The sequence below is a fragment of the Coregonus lavaretus genome, assembly GCF_964263955.1.
Source record: "Coregonus lavaretus genome assembly, chromosome: 11".
Lineage (NCBI taxonomy): Eukaryota > Metazoa > Chordata > Actinopteri > Salmoniformes > Salmonidae > Coregonus > Coregonus lavaretus.
Genome location: NC_139998.1, coordinates 40,480,447 through 40,503,995, shown reverse-complemented (window position 1 = coordinate 40,503,995; position 23,549 = coordinate 40,480,447). Strand labels below are relative to the sequence as shown.

The window sequence follows — 23,549 nt, the reverse complement described above, 5'->3', positions numbered from 1 at the left end:
GAGAGTAATTGAAACTTTTAAAAATCATACATAAAATATATATGAGCTTATTTTTTTATAAACAGTGATTGATACTAGTCACAGGGCAATATAGGGCGTCTCTCTACACACAGCACTGGGTGTTTGGCTTGACTGGTGTTTAATGACACTGGTTTTGTGTTTTAGCCTGTGAGTGTGTATTACACCTGCTCACCCCTCCCTAAATCCTGTGGAAGTCACGCACTGAGAAGTTCTCTCAGGTTGATACATACTGCTTATACCAAAGCAGTGACACATGGGTGTAACTAAATGTACAGTTCATTCATCAGAGTTGGTGAAAGATGGGATTGGCCCTAAACAAAATAACCTATTTCATGATATCACACTCTATATGATAATTAGCCCAAATCAATGCAGGGAAAAAGGATCAACAAATTAATTGTGGGCATTAAAGAGATGTCCTAATCTGCCATCTTCAACTTAAAAGAAGAATGGCCATAAAACCGAAAAAGATTCAGTCTATTTCAACTTATCCAACTTTGGGAAATTGTCTACTGCTGCACTTTGTGTGTAGGCCTAATCATGCTAGCACACTGCATACAGAAAGACTTGATTTACTTATTCCTAGGTATTTGATCTAAGGTGAACTAATGTCATCCATATAGTCCAAACTCATCCATAGTCAACCTATTGGAAACAGCTGTCTAATAGTGTATACAATATTTGCATGGGACCTATAACAGTGTGGTAGACAAAAGATGCACCAAAATAACCAGGAACTCTATAGACCTAGTCCCACTTGTAGACTTTTATTAGATATGGTTTTTGTGATATTTTTGTAAAGACCAGGAATGTAAATGGTGAAAGGTTTGTTATGCATTTTGTTAGTGGTTCAATAGATCCATCTTACAAAAATGTATATTTGTCTGCCTATTCATGCATTCAGAAATGTTTGTGCACATTCAGCCTAACTGTCTCACCTATCTCATTGGGACATTCTATAGGTCTATGTTTTGCTACTTCAAAACGAAGTGTGTGGAAAGAATCAGATAAATAACTTGTCCTTCCTTCACTTTCCCACAAACATTGCACACTTTCAAGCAGAAAGGGGCTTCTTATGACACCCGACACCGGCGATCAATCGCAGTGCATTGAGGCCTCCGAGTACAGGCTCTAAAATGAACTTTTGCGGTGCCCCGCTAGAATGAAGTAAAGTTGGGCTAAAGAAAGTCTAATATCAGTTTTTGAAAAGTTTCACTATTCTGATAAATTGGAAACGCGAGACAGTTTAGGCTTGAGTGAACTCCTGCGATTGTCTCGCCACGGAGTCAGTATCCAACTTGGAAAGAAAAGACTCAAACGTATAATATTTAAATAAAATACACGAAAAGACATATGCTACTTCAACTTTAAAACACAAAAGCATAACTTACTTATATCTATTATAACTACCGACCTCTAGCGAGACACATTCACGTAGCTATAGCCACATTGCTACCCAGTGTTTTCTAAAAACCATATTACAACTTTGCAAGCTCGGAGCAGAGTCCGAACAAAAAAAGTCACTACTTACCATTAACTACAGAGAGCAAGCTACTATAAAACAGTAATTCCACGAGAAAAACGTCCATTGCAATTCCTCGTGGCTTTAATTCCATAACTCCGACTCCATTCTTCTGGTTACTTGTGCAAAAGAAAATTAAAATCCGAGCGACTGTCTTGGTCGATACTTTTGTTGGAACGCTACTCCCGCCTGCCTGCCTTGATCGTGGAGGCACATACGGGAATGACAGCGGAAACCGGACGACGTCACCAGACATATGGTTAGTTTATGCCCTCGGTGTTTCACTTGATCATTTAAAAAAAGATGCACCTTTTAAAATAAAGCACATATCTAATTTTTGTATGTCACAAAAAGTTCATTTAAAATCATTGAATTCCAAAGCATCCAATGACAAGATCCTTGCTACATCTAAATATTTTCTAAGAAAAAATACATAACTTAAGGCTTTATCTCACAGGTCCAATAAATATACACTATACATACAAAAGTATGTGGACACCTCATTGAAATTAGTGGATTCGACTATTTCAGCCACATCCGTTGCTGACAGGTGTATAAAATCGAGCACACAGTCATGCAATCTCCATAGACAAACACTGGCAGTAGAATGGCCTTACTGATGAGCTCAGTGACTTTCAACATGGCACCTTCATAGGATGCCACCTTTACAACAAATCAGTTCTTCAAATGTCTGCCCTGCTAGAGCTGCACCGGTCAACTATAAGTGCTGTTATTGTGAAGTGGAAACCTCTAGGAGCAACAACGGCTCAGCCGCGAAGTGGTAGGCCACACAAACCGCTGAGTGTTGAAGCGCTATACACTTAAACATTGTCTGGTTGCAACACTCACTACCGAGTTCCAAACTGCCTCTGGAAGCAACGTCAGCACAATAACTGTTCATCGGGAGCTTCATGAAATGGGTTTCCATGGTCGACTATCCGACTCCAGAGCAATGGAAACGCGTTCTCTGGCGTGATGAATCATGCTTCACCATCTGGTAGTCCAACGGACGAATCTGGGTTTGGTGGATACCAGGAGAACGCTACCTGCCCGAATGCATAGTTCCAACTGTAAAGTTTGGTGGAGGATGAATAATGGTCTGGGGCTGTTTTTCATGGTTCGGGCTAGGTCCCTTAGTTCCAGTGAAGGGAAATCTTAACACTACAGCGTACAATGACATTCTAGACGATTCTGTGCTTCCAACTTTGTGAGAAGGCCCTTTCCTGTTTCAGCATGACAATGCCCCTGTGCTCAAAGTGAGGTCCATACAGACATGGTGTGTCGTGATCGATGTGGAAGAACTTGACTGGCCTGCACAGAGCCCTGACCTCAACTCCAACAAACACCTTTGGGATTAATTGGAATGCCGACTGCGAGCCAGGCCTAATCACCCAACATCAGTGCCCAACCTCACTAATACTCTTGTGGCTGAATGGAAGCAAGTCCCCGCAGCAATGTTCCAACATCTAGTGGAAAGCCTTCCCAGAAGAGTGGAGGCTGTTATAGCAACAAAGGGGACACCAACTCCATATTAATGCCCATAATTTTGGAATGAGATGTTTGACGAGCAGGTGTCTACATACTTTTGGTCATGTAGTGTTCTGTCACAAGCTAGATTTATATGCTGTCAAATATTGATTTATATAAAGTAGTAAATATTGAAATTATTTCTTCTTAGCCTAAAAACACAAAATATAATTTGCGAACTTTTAATGATGTGAGAATAATTTTGACTTCTTAAATATATTGTGTAGGCTACAGTGGATGTGAAAACAAAGTGACAAATTGAGTCCTTCTTGGACAAGTGCAAGATGATTTATCGGAAGACTAACATCCGCTCCTCAAGAAGGGTAGGCTATAGGGGTGTACACTTCCTTACAACAAATGGCCATGTAGGCTTTACTGCATCTACCCAGAGGATACTTGGCATGCATAACCCTTTATTTTTAGCATCACCTATTTATCATCTAACAGTATCTGTCTCCAAATGAGTGTTGCACTTTGATTTGCTTAGCTGACACATAATGTGTCTGAAGCTGCAGGATGTGAAAAAAGGCATTTTAAACAATGGCACACTTGGTCTCTCACTGGGTAACTTCTACCCATGTTCTCCATAATATACGGTATATAATGCAATAGCAGAGCGGTACTTTTATGATATATAATTTGCCCTTCATTCTTTCACAAGACTCCAGGCGCTGTAAACATTGAGGATTAAGCCATAGTCCTGGCAGAAAAAGCACTCCTCGGGTTGAATGCTAAGGTTCTCCAACTGGCATGAACTCGAAAGGGGGAAAAGTAGAAGCAGATGTCCCTCTGTGTGTGAGCGAGGCAACCATTCCCAGCCCAGAGAAATATGCCACAATGAAACCTGCCTTTACAGTCACCTGCACCATATAGCCTTCGTCATGCCCTTTGATCCAATGGGCCCTATTCACAAATCATAAAAGCTGCCTTTCTATTAGTCTTTGTTGCTTATAAATATTGGGTTTTTCAGTAATATCCACGCCACAGTGTAACAAATAACCCTAACACAGTAATGAAGTCCATGTGGAACAGGCCCTCTCAAAACAAAAGGCTTATACAGGCATCATGTCAGTAAGCTTATCACTAACCCCCTCACTATCTGCTTCTCAACAGATATTCATATTGCAGATATTGAAATCGCATGTCCTGGAGGCTGTGATTTCCTGCTGTCTCTGATCTGACAGTTAGAGCTCAATACTGGGAGCAAACACTCACAACCAGAGCAAATAGAACATTCTGTAACATTGAAGTAAAAAAATATGAATATCAGGTCTTGGCAGCAATATATTGGGGTATTGCAGAGGGGTGATAAATTGTCAATGACAAATACTGAAGCAACCAATTGTTAGTTATTTTTTTACTAAATGCAATGTACTTTGGCAATGGGCAAAAAGGTTATTTTATAGCCAACTATTCCAGGAAATGGGAAACTAGAGCCTGTGTGGACCAGGAAGTTCCCAAGAGAACTGTGTGGGGAACAGGGATAAAGTCCAAGGTAATGGATGTCTGAATAAGGACTTTTAGAAAGCACTGGAATGAAGAGAGCTAAGCAGAAAAGCAGCAGAGAAGCAATTTAAAAACTGCCTCGAGATGCCAAAGGTTGTTTTCTCCTAAATGTTACTAATGGAATCCATGTTTTTCCCTTTTAATTTTAGTTTCACTCCCCAAAATAAATGCTTCACTGGTGAGTACATTGTTAAGGTGTCGGACCACCTCCCTGCTCTCATTATTTCTTCTCTGCCAATTAATTCCTAGTCCACACCTTCAAACCTTCTCAACAAATAGACACATTACATGTGCATCACATTCCCAGGAAGCAATTACTGGTCTACAGATGTGGGATGTTTATGTGCACCAGCTTGATTACACCCAGACTGATTGATGTGCCCCTGTAATAAACATCGAGATCTCTCCCTGCCTGGGAAACACAGCATATACTGTTCACAGGCCTGCAGAAATCTTAAGTCTTACAACAGTTGAGAGACTAGCACACTACTAATGTCTCTAGCTAAAGTGCTGATTAACCCCTACTGCCATTTTGTCAAACCTTTTTTTGTGAAATATGAAAGAAACATCCATTTAAATTCTCACTTTATTTCTTTATTGCGAATTCCATATTTAATAGTGCTTTAGTAAGATTTAAATTGGCACATAACAGGCCTTCAGACCCATTTCCACCCTTGACAGAAGTTCCTCCGCCTTGGAAAGTCTCTTTTGGTCATCATATAACCAACTGTTCCTCCTTCTTCTTCGTGGAATGGAGTTCATAATGGCTAGACAATTCCCTTGGCTTCAACGTTAATGTGCTTCAGTGATCATTTTGGCATTCAATCTTAATCCAAGGAGAGGAATGGTAAACAAAGGAAATAAACTAGTCATGAACAAAGAAAAAAGGCATGAAAAATGACATACTTACGCAAAGCAATGGATACAAACTAAATAATTAACACCGGACAAATAAACAAAACAAATAAACCTTTTCACCCTCTTTCCAACAGCAATCCAAATTACATTCCTTAGGAAAAAACAGAGTACTTAACCATCTATGTCTTTAGTCCAAAAACAGAGTACTTAACCATCTATGTTTTTAGTCCTATGGGTTAGGGCTGGGAGCATCTGCATGGAAATGTAAGCAATAGAAATATAGGATAAACAAACCACTGTACTTTGGCCCTTGGCCTGATGACAAAGAGGTGCATTTCTTGGTCCATCGTAAGAGCTTAAGGCCTGAATAAAACCACAGCAGGCCTGGAGCAATTTATACATAGTTGAAAAAAGTATCTTTATGCATTTGGCTGGAGTACCATTAAGACAGAACATTTATACAATACTACAGCAAAGGCTGGTGCAACATTGGCAATCTGTTAACTCACAAGTTATTAATCCTGTTCCAATAAAGAAATTAGAAAAACATCAACATAAACACTCAACTGTCACTTTCAAACCCCTGAATCAGAATACATTCCACTGATGAGATAGTCCACCTGGGTGTAGTCTTTCGTCCTCTAGCTCTCATAGGCCTGTGTGAGGAAGAGGACAACTGTAACCAGGAAGAAGAGGACACCAAACAACAGGACAGCCAATAGGGCGCTTGTGTCCACCAACTGGCGGGTCAGAGGCCCCCGGCAACAACGTCTATAATGGCTCTGTTGGTGTTGGTACCTCCGTCAAGCCTTTTTGTGCTGACCTCAACAGTGAAGGTCGAAGGGACTATGGCGTTTCTGGAGGTAGCTTGAGAGCTGAGGGCCTCCGGACTGGTTGGTGAAGGATTCTTCTCCTCAACTATAGAAGTGTCTATGGTGGTGGTGGTTATGTTTGGAGTAGTAGTTGATGGTATTGCTGTTGTTAATGTGGTGGTAGTTGTTGTTGGGTTGTATTGTTGTGGTGGTAGTTGTTGTTGGTGGTATTGTTGTGGTGGTAGTTGTTGTTGGTGGTATTGTGGTGGTGGTTGGGTGTGTTGTGGTGGTAGTTGGGTGTGTTGTGCTGGTTGTGGTAGTTGACGACATTGCTGTTATTGGTACTACAGTGGTAGTAGTAGTGGTATTTGTTGTTGATAATGCTGTTGTTGTCATCTGTGGGATGGCTGGTGGAGAGGTCAGGGCTGAGGGTGTCATTGTAGTCCTATGTTCCTGCTTTACTAAAGTGGTTGTCTCGGAGGTTTGGACTGTTGACTCGTGGCGTGTCAGCTACTGTAGTTCCTCTGCAGGCATTGCTAACAGTTTTAATGGGAATGAAGGTGTCATTCTTAGCGGCTGGTATGGGTGCTACAGTCATGGTAGTAGATAAAGTGGAGATGGGAGCAAGGTAGAGTCGGTCTCATTGAGGGCAGAGGTGTCTGTAATTTGATTGGCATTATTGCTGGTTGTCAATTCAGGAGCAGTGGGGTTCTGATGGATTTCTGATGAAGTTATGGAACTGGAACTTGAAGACTCAGTGGTTGGTCCAGCCTCACTCTTAAGGGGGGGGGGGGGAAACTGATTTAAAAGTCTGACAAATGTAAATGCATTACATGATACGTATTACAATCACAAAATAGATTGTTAATTTACAACCCTTGGAAACCAAAAGATACCGTTACTAGATCTACATCTACACTGAACAAAAATAAAACGCAACATGCAACAAATTCTAAGATTTTACTGAGTTACAGTTCATACAAGGAAATCAGTCAATTGAAATAAATTTATTAGGCCCTAATCTATGGATTTCACATGACTGGGAATACAGATATGATCTGTTGGTCACAGAGACCTTAAAAAATGGCAGGGGCATGGATCAGAAAACCAGTCAGCATCTGGTGTGACAACCATTTGTCTCATGGGCATAGATTTGATCAGGCTGTTGATTGTGGCCTGTGTAATGTTATCCCACTGCTCTTCAAAGGCTGTGCGAAGTTGCTGGATATTGGCGTGAACTGGAACACGCTGTCGTACATGTCGATCCAGAACATCCCAAACATGCTCAATGGGTGACGTCTGGTGAGTATGCAGGCCATGGAAGAACTGGGACATTTTCAGCTTCCAGGAATTGTGTACAGATCCTTGCGACATGGGGCCGTGCATTATCCTGCTAAAACATGAGGTGATGGTGGCCGATGAATGGCACGACAATGGGCCTCAGTATCTCGTTCACAGTATCTCTGTACATTCAAATTGACTTTGATAAAATGCAGAAAAAAATCGGACAACCTCTCGCCCGGTACATCCGTGAAGAGCACACTTCTCCAGCGTGCCAGTGGCCATCGAAGGTGAGCATTTGCCCACTGAAGTCGGTTACGATGCCGAACTGCAGTCAGGTCAAGACCCTGGTGAGGACAACTAGCAGATGAGCTTCCCTGATACGGTTTCTGACAGTTTGTGCAGAAAATCTCCGGTTGTGCAAAGCCACAGTTTCATCAGTTGTCAAGGTGGCTGGTCTCAGACGATCCCGCAGGTGAAGAAGCCGGATGTGGAGGTCCTGGGCTGGCATGGTTACACGTGGTCTGCGGTTGTGGGACCAACACTTTACATGTTGGAGTTATATTTTTGTTCAGTGTAATAATATTTATATTGATGGTAATAAGAAGTTAATAACGGGTTGAATTCTGAACATTTCTAACAATGAGTACACATGCACTTTGATATTTAAACATTCTCCACCAAATGTGTTTATATATTGCAGCATTTGTATACCTAGTTTCATTATCAGGTCATCGACAGAGCTATCATTGCAGTTGGTGCCATTGGGACACTTTAAGAAAGAGCAGGTGGAATTCTCTTTCCAAAATACATAATGATCACATGCTGTATAGAGTAAGCCTGTGGAATGAACACAACAAATGAAAAGGAACTCTTGCATGCAGTCAAAATCTTATATTAAACCATTGCCAAACAAGTAATTGCTAAAAAATAAATTGTACCCCTCTATGCTTCATTGTGAGCAAGATTCCTGGCACCATGACATTCTGTATCTCAAATGAATTCAGTAAATTGTCCTGGCATATATCAAATCAATTCAGACTGAAGAATGGTGTCACGCCCTGGCCTATAGAACTCTAGCTAGTTTGGTCAGGGTGTGAATTTCTAGGTTTGTATTTCTATGTTTGGCCGGGTGTGGTTCCCAATCAGAGGCAGCGGTCGCTCGTTGTCTCTGATTGGGGATCATACTTAGGCAGCCAGTTTTCCTGCCTGTGTTGTGGGTTTTTGTTGTGTTCCTGTGTTAGGCTTGTGTGTTAGCCTTTGAACCGTCACGGTTAAGTTTTGTTATTTTGGTTACTGTGTCGTGTGTTTATTCTTTAATAAACATGTACGCCTTTCACGCTGCACCTTGGTCCGTCCCGTTCATTAATGTATGTGACAGAAAAACCCACCACCAATGGACCAAGCAGCGTGCCCAGGAGGAGCAGAGAGGCTGGACCTGGCAGGAGATAATACTAACTGTAAGTCGCTCTGGATAAGAGCGTCTGCTAAATGACTAAAATGTAATGTAAATGTAAGACAGGATCTGGCAAGAAAGATGGAGGCCCTGAAAGGGATCAGGGTGGAGAGTCAGCCCCAAGAAAATGTTTTGGGGGGGCTAAAAGGGTGCTCGGGGAGCGACAGAGAGGAGCCTCGACCACTGCACTCATGGGGGCTCAAGGAGGAGTCCTCACTGGAGGAGGACGGGGCATGGAGTGTAAAGGACAGAGACAGTCATCGACCTCCAGCGCCGGTTACCAGTCCGGGAACGCCCTGTACCTGCTCTCTGCACCAAGCCAGTGGTGCGTGTTCCCAGTCTGGCCCAGCCTGTTCCTACTCCCCGCACCAAGCCAATGGTGCGCGTCGCCAGTCCGGCCCGGCCCGTTCCTGCTCCTCGCACCAAGCCAGTGGTGCGCGTCGCCAGCCCGGCCCGGCCCGTTCCTGCTCCTCGCACCAAGCCAGTGGTGCGCGTCGCCAGTCCGGCCCGGCCCGTTCCTGCTCCTCGCACCAAGCCAGTGGTGCGCGTCGCCAGTCCGGCCCGGCCCGTTCCTGCTCCTCGCACCAAGCCAGTGGTGTGCGTCGCCAGTCCGGCCCGGCCCGTGCCTGCTCCTCGCACCAGACCAGTGGTGCGTTTGTCCAGTCCGGCACGGCCCGTGCCCGTTCCACCGGTGCCTGGTCCGGCACCGGTCAGCTGCTCCACTCCGGAGCCAGAGCAGTCCGCTCCACCGGTGCCTGATCCAGTTCTGGTCAGCTGCGCCACTCCGGAGCCAGAGCAGTCCGCTCCACCGGGGTGAAGTCCAGCTCCGGTCAGCGGCTCCATTCCGGAGCCGGAGCCGCCACCGAGGCTGGAAGCCCACCCGGACCCTGCCCTATTCAGTCAGGTTTGTGCGGTCGGAGTCCGCACCTTTGGGGGGGGGGGTACTGTCACGCCCTGGCCTATAGAACTCTAGCTAGTTTGGTCAGGGTGTGAATTTCTAGGTTTGTATTTCTATGTTTGGCCGGGTGTGGTTCCCAATCAGAGGCAGCGGTCGCTCGTTGTCTCTGATTGGGGATCATACTTAGGCAGCCAGTTTTTCTGCCTGTGTTGTGGGTTTTTGTTGTGTTCCTGTGTTAGGCTTGTGTGTTAGCCTTTGGACCGTCACGGTTAAGTTTTGTTATTTTGGTTACTGTGTCGTGTGTTTATTCTTTAATAAACATGTACGCCTTTCACGCTGCACCTTGGTCCGTCCCGTTCCTTAACGTACGTGACAAATGGCATGTACCAACAGCATTTGTTATGCAGGTGTAGTGTCTGAAGGTCTATTGATTTTGCTGATGTTTGCAAATGGTGTAATAGATGAACTTTACTCTGCTTTGCTGAAGCATTTGGAAAAGCATTGCTACATAGGTTTCTTGGAATAGAGGACATTTGGAGATATGTGAAAGCCGGGGATTGGTCTGTCAAAAACCACCCATCTTATGTTACATAGGATAAATACCATGTTTTGAACAAAGGACGGGGAGAAACAACATATTAACAGATTGGGCTGTTGTTCTCCAGATATCTGCAGATGTCTGTAAATTGATACTGTGATCTTTGATAGAATAAACCTTTATAATCAAAGTACAGTGTAAGCGGACTTCTTATCATCACAGCATAATTAGCAACATATTTTGAAACACCACACAGGCAGCATCAATATAGCTGGTCAACAACTTATCCAAACATCTTCCATCCTTATGAAAAAAAGTTTCCACAATCAGCCATGGGAATTTCAAAAAATTTCACCACAGGACTATGGTTATTTTTACTCTATTTAAGTGCAACTCTTATTTCATTTCACCCTGACAGTCCTCTCAGCAACCACCGTCAGTGTTTTTTCAGGAGACCTGGGATTCATTACTGAAACAGGCCTGTTTACGCCTCCTTTGATCCCTGCCAAACTTTTGTGTGTGACTGAGGACGTAGCTCCAGCACACCTCAGCATCAACATCCGGCCGTGCACATCTGATGGCTCTTTTCCAACTGCAGAGTAGACCTAATGATGAGGACAACAGGTGGGGAAAAATTTGCAGACCAGAGGCAGCCTTGGGCCTGGACTGAGGAGAGGAGCTGGCCCCGTCAGGGAGTCAGTGTGAGAGGAGGCAGAGCTAGTTGTGCGACCTCAATTCACTCTCCTCTCCTGCCTTATTTTAGAGCTGCTACTAGGTACTGAGGCATCAAAACTGCTTTGTGGTTAAAAACTTCAGGTGAAATGATGATCGTGCAACAAGAGCGAGAAAAAAAGTCTGGCCTAGAGAGCCATTCCTGGTCAGTGATGGCAAACTAATTGGAAGGCCAGACACTTTGTGTTTTAAATGATTACACAGCTGTTCCAAATGGGACGGGAAAAGAGTGGAGGGTTGGGAGTTGGGGAAAGCAGGGTCAGGGGGTTTGAAAATCAAAGTTGCAAAGGGCCCCTCACTCCCCTCCCTCTTAAGTTACTAGGGGTCTCCCTATGCTAGGAGCTTGACTTGTCCCAAACATACAGGTCTCTAAGCTGGAATGCTGAATTATTATGTATTTATAGCTCTCTTTCATACCACACATTACATGCTCCCAGATGGTAATACCAACCTTGTTTTCATGCCCTACTACACTCAACCCACATTGCATCGTATGCCTCTCAGAAACCCTGTCGCTTGTTTAGGGTGGATCATGGGGTGGAACTGGAAGAGGGCTAGGCCATTAACAACTAACTCCGCCCAAGAAGATAAAAACTGCCTTTGGGTTATATGTATGTACTTGCTGCATGCATCCGACCACTCAGGTGGTGCAGCGTGTGCGGCAAGAAGTATTGTAAGATTGAGTTAAAGAACATGGCATGACAAAGACTCACCAAAGCAGGGCCAGGCTCATAAACAACACAGCAAGGCCTAAGCATTCCTTTCAACTTAAATCTGAAACACATGGCTTCTTTGAAATTATATATCCTTCAGTAGAGATGTGATTTGAAAAAAACAAAAACATATGGCTTTGCTTTTTACAAAGATGATATTCCACAGACTACTCCTTATCAGCAGTGTTCCTACTTCATCCAAGAGGTAAGCTTTTAGAGGTAGGTACAATGCCTTGCAAAAGTATTCATCCCCCTTGCCGTTTTTCCTATTTTGTTGGATTACAACCTGTAATTTAAATGGATTTTTATTTGGATTTCATGTAATGACATACACAAAATAGTCAAAATTGGTGAAGTGAAAATGAAAAAAATGACTTGTTTCAAAACATGTTTTTGTTTTTTTCAAATCACATCTCTACTGAAAAAGTGGTGCGTGCATATGTATTCACCCCCTTTGCTATGAAGCCCCTAAATAAGATCTGGTGCAACCAATTACCTTCAGAAGTCACATAATTAGTTAAGTAAAGTCCTCCCCAAACATATGGGAGAAGGTACTCTGGTCAGATGAGACTAAAATTGAGCTTTTTGGCCATCAAGGAAAACGCTATGTCTGGCGCAAACCCAACACCTCTCATCACCCCGAGAACACCATCCCCACAGTGAAGCATGGTGGTGGCAGCATCATGCTGTGGGGATGTATTTCTTCAAGAATAAGTTTTAAAAATATATATACAGTACCAGTCAAAAGTTTGGACACACCTACTCATTCAAGGGTTTTTCTTTATTTTTACTATTTTCTACATTGTAGAATAATAGTGAAGACATCAAAACTATGACATAACACATATGGAATCATGAAGTAACCAAAAAAGTGTTAGACAAAAAATATACTTTATATTTGAGATTCTTCAAAGTAGCCACCCTTTGCCTTGATGACAGCTTTGCACACTCTTGGTATTCTCTCAACCAGCTTCACCTGGAATGCTTTTCCAACAGTCTTGAAGGAGTTCCAACATATGCTGAGCACTTGTTGGCTGCTTTTCCTTCACTCTGCCGTTCAACTCATCCCAAACCATCTCAATTGGGTTGAGGTCGGGAGATTGTGGAGGCCAGGTCATCTGATGCAGCACTCCATCACTCTCCTTCTTGGTAAAATAGCCCTTACACAGCCTGGAGGTGTGTTGGGTTATTGTCCTGTTGAAAAACAAATGATAGTCCCACTAAGCCCAAACCAGACGGGATGGTGTATCGCTGCAGAATGCTGTGGTAGCCATGCTGGTTAAGTGTGCCTTGAATTCTAAAAGAAATCACAGACAGTGTCATCAGCAAAGCACCCCCACACCATAAAACCTCCTCCTCCATGCTTTACGGTAGGAACTACACATGTGGAGATCATCCGTTCACCCACACCGCGTCTCACAAAGACACGGCGGTTGGAACCAAAAATCTCAAATTTGGACTCCAGACCAAATTTCCACCGGTCTAATGTCCATTGCTCGTGTTTCTTGGCCCAAGCAGGTCTCTTCTTCTTATTGGTGTCCTTTAGTAGTAGTTTCTTTGCAGCAATTCGACCATGAAGGCCTGATTCACACAGTCCCCTCTGAACAGTTGATGTTGAGATGTGTATGTGACTTGTACTCTGTGAAGCATTTATTTGGGCTGCAATTTCTGAGGCTGGTAACTCTAATGAACTTTTCCTCTGCAGCAGAGGTAACTCTGATTCTTCCATTCCTGTGGCCGTCCTTCTGTATACATAGTATATATACAGTGAGGGAAAAAAGTATTTGATCCCCTGCTGATTTTGTACGTTTGCCCACTGACAAAGACATGATCAGTCTATAATTTTAATGGTAGGTTTATTTGAACAGTGAGAGACAGAATAACAACAAAGAAATCCAGAAAAACGCATGTCAAAAATTTTATAAATTGATTTGCATTTTAATGAGGGAAATAAGTATTTGACCCCCTCTCAATCAGAAAGATTTCTGGCTCCCAGGTGTCTTTTATACAGGTAACAAGCTGAGATTAGGAGCACACTCCTGAAGGGAGTGCTCCTAATCTCAGTTTGTTACCTGTATAAAAGACACCTGTCCACAGAAGCAATCAATCAGATTCCAAACTCTCCACCATGGCCAAGACCAAAGAGCTCTCCAAGGATGTCAGGGTCAAGATTGTAGACCTACACAAGGCTGGAATGGGCTACAAGACCATCGCCAAGCAGCTTGGTGAGAAGGTGACAACAGTTGGTGCGATTATTCGCAAATGGAAGAAACACAAAAGAACTGTCAATCTCCCTCGGCCTGGGGCTCCATGCAAGATCTCACCTCATGGAGTTGCAATGATCATGAGAACGGTGAGGAATCAGCCCAGAACTACACGGGAGGATCTTGTCAATGATCTCAAGGCAGCTGGGACCATAGTCACCAAGAAAACATTTGGTAATACACTACGCCGTGAAGGACTGAAATCCTGCAGCGCCCGCAAGGTCCCCCTGCTTAAGAAAGCACTTATACAGGGCCGTCTGAAGTTTGCCAATGAACATCTGAATGATTCAGAGGAGAACTGGGTGAAAGTGTTGTGGTCAGATGAGACCAAAATGGAGCTCTTTGGCATCAACTCAACTCGCCGTGTTTGGAGGAGGAGGAATGCTGCCTATGACCCCAAGAACACCATCCCCACCGTCAAACATGGAGGTGGAAACATTATGCTTTGGGGGGGGTTTTCTGCTAAGGGGACAGGACAACTTCACCACATCAAAGGGACGATGGACGGCGCCATGTACCATCAAATCTTGAGTGAGAACCTCCTTCCCTCAGCCAGGTTATTGAAAATGGGTCGTGGATGGGTATTCCAGCATGACAATGACCCAAAACACACGGCCAAGGCAACAAAGGAGTGGCTCAAGAAGAAGCACATTAAGGTCCTGGAGTGGCCTAGCCAGTCTCCAGACCTTAATCCCATAGAAAATCTGTGGAGGGAGCTGAAGGTTCGAGTTGCCAAATGTCAGGTTCGAAACCTTAATGACTTGGAGAAGATCTGCAAAGAGGAGTGGGACAAAATCCCTCCTGAGATGTGTGTAAACCTGGTGGCCAACTACAAGAAACGTCTGACCTCTGTGATTGCCAACAAGGGTTTTGCCACCAAGTACTAAATCATGTTTTGCAGAGGGGTCAAATACTTATTTCCCTCATTAAAATACAAATCAATTTATAAAATTTTTGACATGCGTTTTTCTGGATTTTTTTGTTGTTATTCTGTCTCTCACTGTTCAAATAAACGTACCATTAATATTATAGACTGATCATGTCTTTGTCAGTGGGCAAACGTACAAAATCAGCAGGGGATCAAATACTTTTTTCCCTCACTGTATAGTTTTGATGTCTTCACTATTAGTCTACAATGTAAAAAATTGCACAAATAAAGAAAAACCCTTGAATGAGTAGGTGTGTCCAAACTTTTGACTGGTAGTGTATATAATAATACATTTAGTCTCCATACCATATTGGATTTTCAACATTGCAGAACTTTTTTTTTTTGTACATTTAAGTTTAAATTTAGAAAATAAAGGCAAATGGCATGGATAAAATTATTGGCACAAATGTATTATAATCCCTAATAATCCTGTTTACATGGACACATCTGAAATCAGGGTACTTGATGGGACTTTTGATAAAAGCAGAAAATTGGCAATAAAAACAAACGTTCTACCACAGTGACCATGTTATTTTTGCGACATACAAGTTCGGACATACAACGTTAGAATGTGAAAACTATTTATAAGAGGCATGCTTTCAGTTTTTCCCTGAACTCACGCCTTGATCACAACGACAGTGATACATTTTTGGTACACCAGAAGTACATTAATTTCCAATGGAACGCTGCATTTGCCATGCAGCATTGTGTTGCAGAGGCAGTTGCAGTGCGTTCTGTGTGTTGCACACGCTGGATTTATCGAATGTATGCATCAAACTGTATGCATACACGGCTTGACAGAAATGGTAGTGGAACTTCACAAAGTTTGCTGCTTCAGTGTTTTTAGATATTTTTGTCAGATGTTACTATGGTATACTGAAGTATAATTACAAGCATTCCATAAGTGTCAAAGGCTTTTATTGACAATTACATTACATTTGTCACGATCGTCTACGAGAGAGGAGGACCAAGGCGCAGCGTTGAATGCGAACATTTTATTACATCAAGATGATCACACGATCAAAACAACAAAAACGAAACGTGACGTCCCTGGTTACATAAACCAACCAACACGGAACAAGAAACCACAAACACAAAGTGAAAGACAGACAGCTAAATATGGCTCCCAATCAGAGACAACCAGCTGACACTCGTTGCCTCTGATTGGGAGTCACTCAGGCCAACATAGAAATCCAAACATAGAATTACACATCCTGGCTCAACATAACAGTGTCCCCAGAGCCAGGGCGTGACAACATTTATGCAAAGAGTCAATATTTGCAGTGTTTACCCTTCTTTTTCAAGACCTCTGCAATCCGCCCTGGCATGCTGTCAATTAACTTCTGGGCCTTATCCTGACTGATGGCAGCCCATTCTTTTGTTTGTCAGTATTTGTGGGTTTTTGTTTGTCCACCCGCCTCTTGAGGATTGACCACAAGTTCTCAATGAGATTAAGGTCTGGGGAGTTTCCTGGCCATGGACCCAAAATGTCGATGTTTTGTTCCCCAAGCCACTTAGTTATCACTTTTGCCTTATGGCAACGTGCTCCATCATGCTGGAAAAGGCATTGTTCGTCACTAAACTGTACTTGGATGGTTGGGACTCGGAGGATGTGCTCTCAGAGGATGTGTTGATACCATTCTTTTTTTTTTTTTTTTTTTTTTTTTTGGGGGGGTAGATCAGCTTAATATTGCAGATAGATTGTAACTTCTATCAATGTAATTGTCTGCATCACTTCCAATCCCCCATGTTTTTATATATATATACTCCCCTTTATTACTTTTTAACCACACCATCCTTTCCCTACTTGGGGTAAATTAGTGAACAACAACTTCCAGCCTATACTTACTATCTACACCTTATGGACACAGTCAATTTTACAATAATTCTATTTTATTTGTTTTTTTTGTTTTTGCTCCTGAACTTCTTCTACTCTCAACCTCTCCAATCATTTTCATGATGTCCATCCGGTTTGCTTCTATATGCCATATCTTTCTAACTGTGCTCTTTCCCAAAAGCTCCCAACATACAACCTATATACTTATTATGGACACAGTATGCTTACATTATTAGTTATCTTGTTATTATTTGTTGTTATTTGTTATTAGTCCCATCCTTCAACTCCATTCAATACCTCCCATCTATCTCTTAACACCATCCATATAGGATTTCTATTTGCCATATATATTTCAACCGTACTATGATGTTTTACAAAAGTTCTGAACCTTTCTATTCTCATTGCTTCTACAGATTGTGAATTAAAAATAAACATTTTTGCTAAAAGTATTATTATATTATTGATTGATTGACTATGACTTTTTAGATCACCCAGTAATGCTATCTGCAAGGTTAGCTCCAGGTAAATATTGCAATCCTTTAGCCATTCCTGGACCTGTGTCCAAAAACAAGCTACAAATGGACAGAACCAAAAGAAATGATCTAATGATTCACAGCAAAATCTGCAGAGCTGGGAAGATTGTATCCCCCATATAAATAACATTCTATTGGTAGCAAGAATTTTATATAATCATTTAAATTGAAAGATTCTAATTTTTGAATCCGTTTTGCGTGTCAGTTCATAAACACTATGCCATGGGATCGGTATGTCAAAAATCTCTTCCCAACTATTTTGCAATCTATATGGGACGGCTGTCAATCCTTTGGTCCTTAAGTGAAACTGATATACTTTTTTATTTATCACAGTTTTCCTTAACCAATTATGTTCTTTAATGCAAGGCCGACAGACAAGTTCCTTACTTTCTCCCCCTTCCACTTTCCTCTTCCACTTTTTCGGTAAGGCTGCAATTATTTGGTTGTAATTTTGGGTATGTGCGACATAACTGCATGTGCGACATAACTCCACCAGTCCTACCAATGATATCATTTACGAAGATTATACCTTTTTTAAACATTCTGTCAAAAAATAAAGGTTTTTTGTCAATTAGTATATTTGAATTTAACCACAATATTTGTTGCATTATTTGTTCTGTCGTTAGGATTAAATTGAAATTGCAACCAACTTTCTATGGCTTGTTTTAGAAATAGTGATATTTGGGAGATTATTTCCTTTTCAAAAACTGAAAATTAGTTGTTGTAATCTGAATAAAGGGAAAAAGGCCTTTCTTGATACCATTCTTTATTCATGGCTGTGTTCTTAGGCAAAATTGTGAGTGAGCCCACTCCCTTGGCTGAGAAGCAACCCCACACATGAATGATGAATGGTCTCAGGATGCTTTACTGTTGGCATGACACAGGACTGATGGTAGCGCTCACCTTGTCTTCTTGTCACGATCGTCGAAGGAGGAGGACCAAGGCGCAGCGTGGAATGCGAACATATTTATTTAAATAATGATCACACGAACAAAACAACAAAACGATAACGTGACGTCCTTGGTTACATACACAAACCAACACGGAACAAGATCCCACAAACACTGTGGGAAAACTGGCTGCTTAAGTATGGTCCCAATCAGAGACAACAAGCAACAGCTGATACACGTTGCCTCTGATTGAGAACCACACTGGCCAACATAGAACTACAAAACTAGAACGAAAAACAAATGAAAACTCACACCCTGGCTCAACATACTAGAGTCCCCAGAGCCAGGGCGTGACAGTACCCCCCCCCAAAACCAAACACCACAGGGGAGGGACCGGGTGGGCACTCCGCCTTGGCGGCGGATCCGGCTCCGGGCATGATTCCCACTCCCTCTCCAACCCCCCAAAGTACCCCTGGTCCGGTCTGACCCTGCTGGCCGGAGCTGGACTGAACACCGGTGGAGCGGATTGCTCTAGCTCCGGCGTGGAGCAGCTGACCGGTGCCGGACCAGGCACCGGTGGAACAGGCACGGGCTGTGCCGGACTGACAACGCACACCACTGGCTTGGTGTGGGGAGCAGGAACAGGCCGAACCGGGCTGACGATGCGCACCATAGGCTTGGTGCGTGGAGCAGGAACAGGCCGGGCCGGGCTGACGATGCGCACCATAGGCTTGGTGCGTGGAGCAGGAACAGGCCGGGCCGGGCTGACGACGCGCACCACAGGCTCGATGCGAGGAACAGGAACAGGCCGGACCGTACTGGGGACACACACCACTGGCCCTACGCAGGGATCAGGAACAGGCCGGACCGGACTGGTAACACACCCCAGTACCTCTCGCCGTGCCTCTACACTTTCCCTCTCCTCTGTGACCAGTGGCCCCCTTAACCTGGCGGCCTCCTCTACTAACCGCTCTATCGCGGCCTCCTGCTGCCCCGTCGTCCACGGCGTGAGCCCCCCCCTAAAAAAATTATGGGAGTCTCTCCTCCCCGTGGACCAGGCCTCCATAGTTCTCGCCCAACTCTCGCTCTTCTGCTTCCAACTCCAGCCTCTCTCCTCCTCACACGGCTTGACCCAGTCGAGGTGGCACAGGATATCTGCTAGAGATTCCCCTGGCGATGGCTCCTGGACACGCTGCTTGGTCCAGTTTTGGTGGTTTCTTCTGTCACGATCGTCGAAGGAGGAGGACCAAGGCGCAGCGTGGAATGCGAACATATTTATTTAAATAATGATCACACGAACAAAACAACAAAACGATAACGTGACGTCCTTGGTTACATACACAAACCAACACGGAACAAGATCCCACAAACACTGTGGGAAAACTGGCTGCTTAAGTATGGTTCCCAATCAGAGACAACAAGCAACAGCTGATACACGTTGCCTCTGATTGAGAACCACACTGGCCAACATAGAACTACAAAACTAGAACGAAAAACAAATGAAAACTCACACCCTGGCTCAACATACTAGAGTCCCCAGAGCCAGGGCGTGACACTTCTCCGGACAAGCTTTTTTCCGGATGCCACAAACAATCAGAGAAAATGACTTTACCCCAGTCCTAAGCAGTCCAATCCCTGTAACTTTTGCAGAATATCAGTCTGTCCCTGATGTTTTTCCTGGAGAGAAGTGGCTTCCTCTCTGCCCTTCTTGACACCAGGCCATCCTCCAAAAGTCTTCGCCTCACTGTGCGTGCAGATGCACTCACACCTGCCTGCTGCCATTCCTGAGCAAGTTCTGCACTGGTGGTGCCCCGATCCCGCAACTGAATCAACTTTAGGAGACGGTCCTGGCGCTTGCTGGACTTTCTTGGGCGCCCTGAAGCCTTCTTCACAACAATTGAACCTCTCTCCTTGAAGTTATTGATGATCCGATAAATGGTTGATTTAGGTGCAATCTTACTAGCAGCAATATCCTTGCCTGTGAAGCCCTTTTTGTGCAAAGCAATGATGACGGCACGTGTTTCCTTGCAGGTAACCATGGTTAACAGAGGAAGAACAATGATTTCAAGCACCACCCTCCTTTTAAAGCTTCCAGTCTGTTATTCTAACTCAATCAGCATGACAGAGTGATCTCCAACCTTGTCCTCGTCAACACTCTCACCTGTGTTAACGAGAGAATCACTGACATGATGTCAGCTGGTCATTTTGTGGGAGGGCTGAAATGCAGTGGAAATGTTTTTTGGGGATTAAGTTCATTTTCATGGCAAAGAGGGACTTTGCAATTAATTGCAATTAATCTGATCACTCTTCAAAACATTCTGGAGTATATGCAAATTGCCATCAGAAAAACTGAAGCAGCAGACTTTGTGAAAATTAATATTTGTGTCATTCTCAAAACTTTTGACCACGAGTGTACTTCTGGTGTACCAAAATGCAAAAAGCTGTCGGTGTGATCGAGGCGTAAGAGGGAGGTTTGCACTACCGGTGCTGACACATGTGCAGATCGAATTCACCACTGGAACACCGATTAAGCTACCCTCCAACAAGCTACCCTCCAACAAAATGTCCTAATAATTTGAAAGATTGCTCAGAAAACCAGGTGTTTTAATAGGCGTATGCTTAGTTCGATAATGACTTTACGCCGATTAAGATAAGCAGAGTAAGGTGTTTACATGACTAATGCCATAGTCGGCCGTCTGGCAGACTTAATCAGTTTAATATCGAATTATTAGTGTGCATGTAAACTTTCCCATTGATGGCTACAAGAAGAGTTTGTTGGCAGTTATCTTAGCCAAAGGCTGTGCAACCAAGTGCTAGCTCCGGGGTGCCAATAATATTTTCCATGCCATTTGTCGTTATTTTCTCATTTACAATTGTAAACTTATGTTTACAAATATAAAATTGGTTCTGCAGTGCTGAAAATCCAATAACAAGGTATGGTGACCAAATGTCTATTTAATTTTTAAATAAATGGGGAATCGTTTAAGAAAAGTACAAGGGTGCCAATATATTTTGCCGCAACTCTAGGTAGCATACAGCTTATCTTCTAAAAGAGCTTTTAGACACGTTATGAGCGATTACCATTTCCACAAGAAATAGTAAGACAACGTATCAAAAATTACTTAATGAACTTTTGTGAACAGGGTGTATGTGGGCTACATTGCACTACCAGATATCTTATTCGTTTACAGGCAAATCATTGGTTAATTGAATTTTATGGCCGTTTTCAGTGAATATGGCAGTAACACCTGATTTGTAGACTGACTCAAATGTACATGCTTCCAAGCATTGGGTTTGATTTCTCATTTTCTGGCTGGCCACAATGAACTCGCTGCTCACATGGGATGAGAGACAAGGCATCAAAAAGAGCCCCAGGACGGGGGACAGGACGAGGAGAAGATGCAGGGTCATGATGAAATGGTAGTACACACACTGGGCAGGGAGACGGAGGTGGTGGACAGAAGTCACAATGAAGGCAGGGGACACACCACCATCACAGCTCTAACATCCACAGGAGGACACAGAAATGGAAAAGGTTCTTATTGAAGGTGTTAGCAGCGTCATCAGCCCATACATATTCATATAGGCCTGCTTGACTTTTTTTTTAGACTTGTATTTCATTGTATTTTTTTTTTTAGACTTGTATTTCATTGTATTTTTTCAATAGAGCAGCAAATTATAACCATGTCAATTCCAGTTTATTCAAGACACATTTTTATTCAAATCATTAGTCAACTTTTACACCTGCAGAGCAAAATAAAACATGGTTGATTTTTTGCTCCAGGTGTGTGCCCTGAGCAACGGGCCCTGAGCAGTTTAGAGTCAAAGTTTGACTCATGAGCAACATCTAGCAGGATTACACTGAAACTGCAAGGTGGGACTTTTGAAATGTATTAATCTCCGTTAATGCAGAACTAAAGTCTCACGCTTTTGGTTTACGTAGTATAATTATTATTATATTTATATATATTTTTTGTGCCTGTTTTGCATGTTATTTTGGCAATAATATGTGTCACATATCAGTTTGCAAACAATGTAAAATAAATAAATCATTGAGTTAATAAAGCTGCATACAAACATGGTCTCTTTTTTGCTTTCTTGACTAAGGCAGCTCCAAAATGTAGGTGTTTCAGCCTAGCTCTGTGCTTTCTGTGGTGGTGGGGCAGCCAGCGGAAAATATGGAGCATATGGGTTGGTAATGTTCTCTAGTTGCGCCGTGATTGGCTCAGTGTTCTGTCACTCATGGGAACACTACGTCGCCGCAAAATCTATAGGTAGAGCTTGAAAATTCAAGCCCCTTGGGTGCTGCCATAGACTTACAACAGAAGTGCCCATCCAAGAAGGCTTAAGGTCCTTGGCCACAGATAGAATGACGTCAAATCAATGTTATATCTACCGTAGCTTTGATTGGACTGATCATGTCAACATCATACTTTCAAAATCTTAGCTAGCAAGCTAGACAAGCAGTCATCATCATGCATCAAGTCGGCAATAAAACGTATCAGTGCTCATCGGCCATTGGACATAAACATTACACAACTAGTTGGAAATCGCAAATTCAACAATGAGTGCTAAGGCGCCACTGCAGCCCCGGGTTTGATCCCAGTCTGTGTCACAGCCGGCTGTGACCGGGAGACCCATGAGGCGGCGCACAATTGGCCCAGCGTCGCCGGGTTAGGGGAGGGTTTGGCCGGCCGGGATGTCCTTGTCATTGGGCTCTAGCGACTCCTTGTGGTGAGCCGGGCGCCTGCAAGCTGACTTCGGTCGTCAGTTCGACAATGTTTCCTCCGACACATTGGTGCGGCTGGCTTCTGGGTTAAGCGAGCAGTGAGGGAAGAAGCAGTGCAGCTTGGCTCTCTGCCTTCGCCGAGTCCGTAGGGGAGTTGCAGCGATGAGACAAGATCGTAACTATCAATTGGATATCATGAAAAAGGGGGTAACGCCATGGGCCAGAAAAGTTTGATTACATTGGCCATGCTTTCAATCCAGCATGACTTCAACTGGAAACTCAGAACTGGGAACTCTCAGACTTCAGTGAGTTCCAGACAACTGGGAACCCGGTAAAACTAGCTCCGACTGGGAAAATACGGAAAATTATTTTGAACGTTCATCCAACTCGGAATTCCAAGTCGGGATTTCAGGCCTTTCTAGAGCCCACAAGAAGGACCGCCGCGCCACCTTCCTGTTCAAGTGAGCACAGCACAACAAGATGAGTCCAAAAATGTATTGTATG

At 43.4% G+C, this 23,549-nt stretch overlaps 2 protein-coding genes across 2 annotated transcripts in view; one reads left to right on the top strand and one right to left on the bottom strand.

Moving 5' to 3' along the window:
* Window positions 1–1,767, bottom strand: part of LOC311137675 (low-density lipoprotein receptor-related protein 5-like) — a 91,235-nt gene extending 89,468 nt beyond the window's left edge. Inside the window, exon 1 of the mRNA XM_084172203.1 lies at window positions 1,553–1,767. Coding sequence (XP_084028329.1) covers window positions 1,553–1,637 — 85 coding nt within the window. The 5' untranslated portion in view covers window positions 1,638–1,767. The remainder of the gene's footprint in view (window positions 1–1,552) is intronic.
* The window catches only part of LOC311137545 (aminopeptidase N-like), a 56,907-nt gene that overhangs the window by 560 nt on the left and 32,798 nt on the right, over window positions 1–23,549 (top strand). Inside the window, exon 2 of the mRNA XM_084172067.1 lies at window positions 4,726–4,754. The gene's annotated coding sequence lies outside the window, so the exon portion shown is untranslated. The remainder of the gene's footprint in view (window positions 1–4,725; window positions 4,755–23,549) is intronic.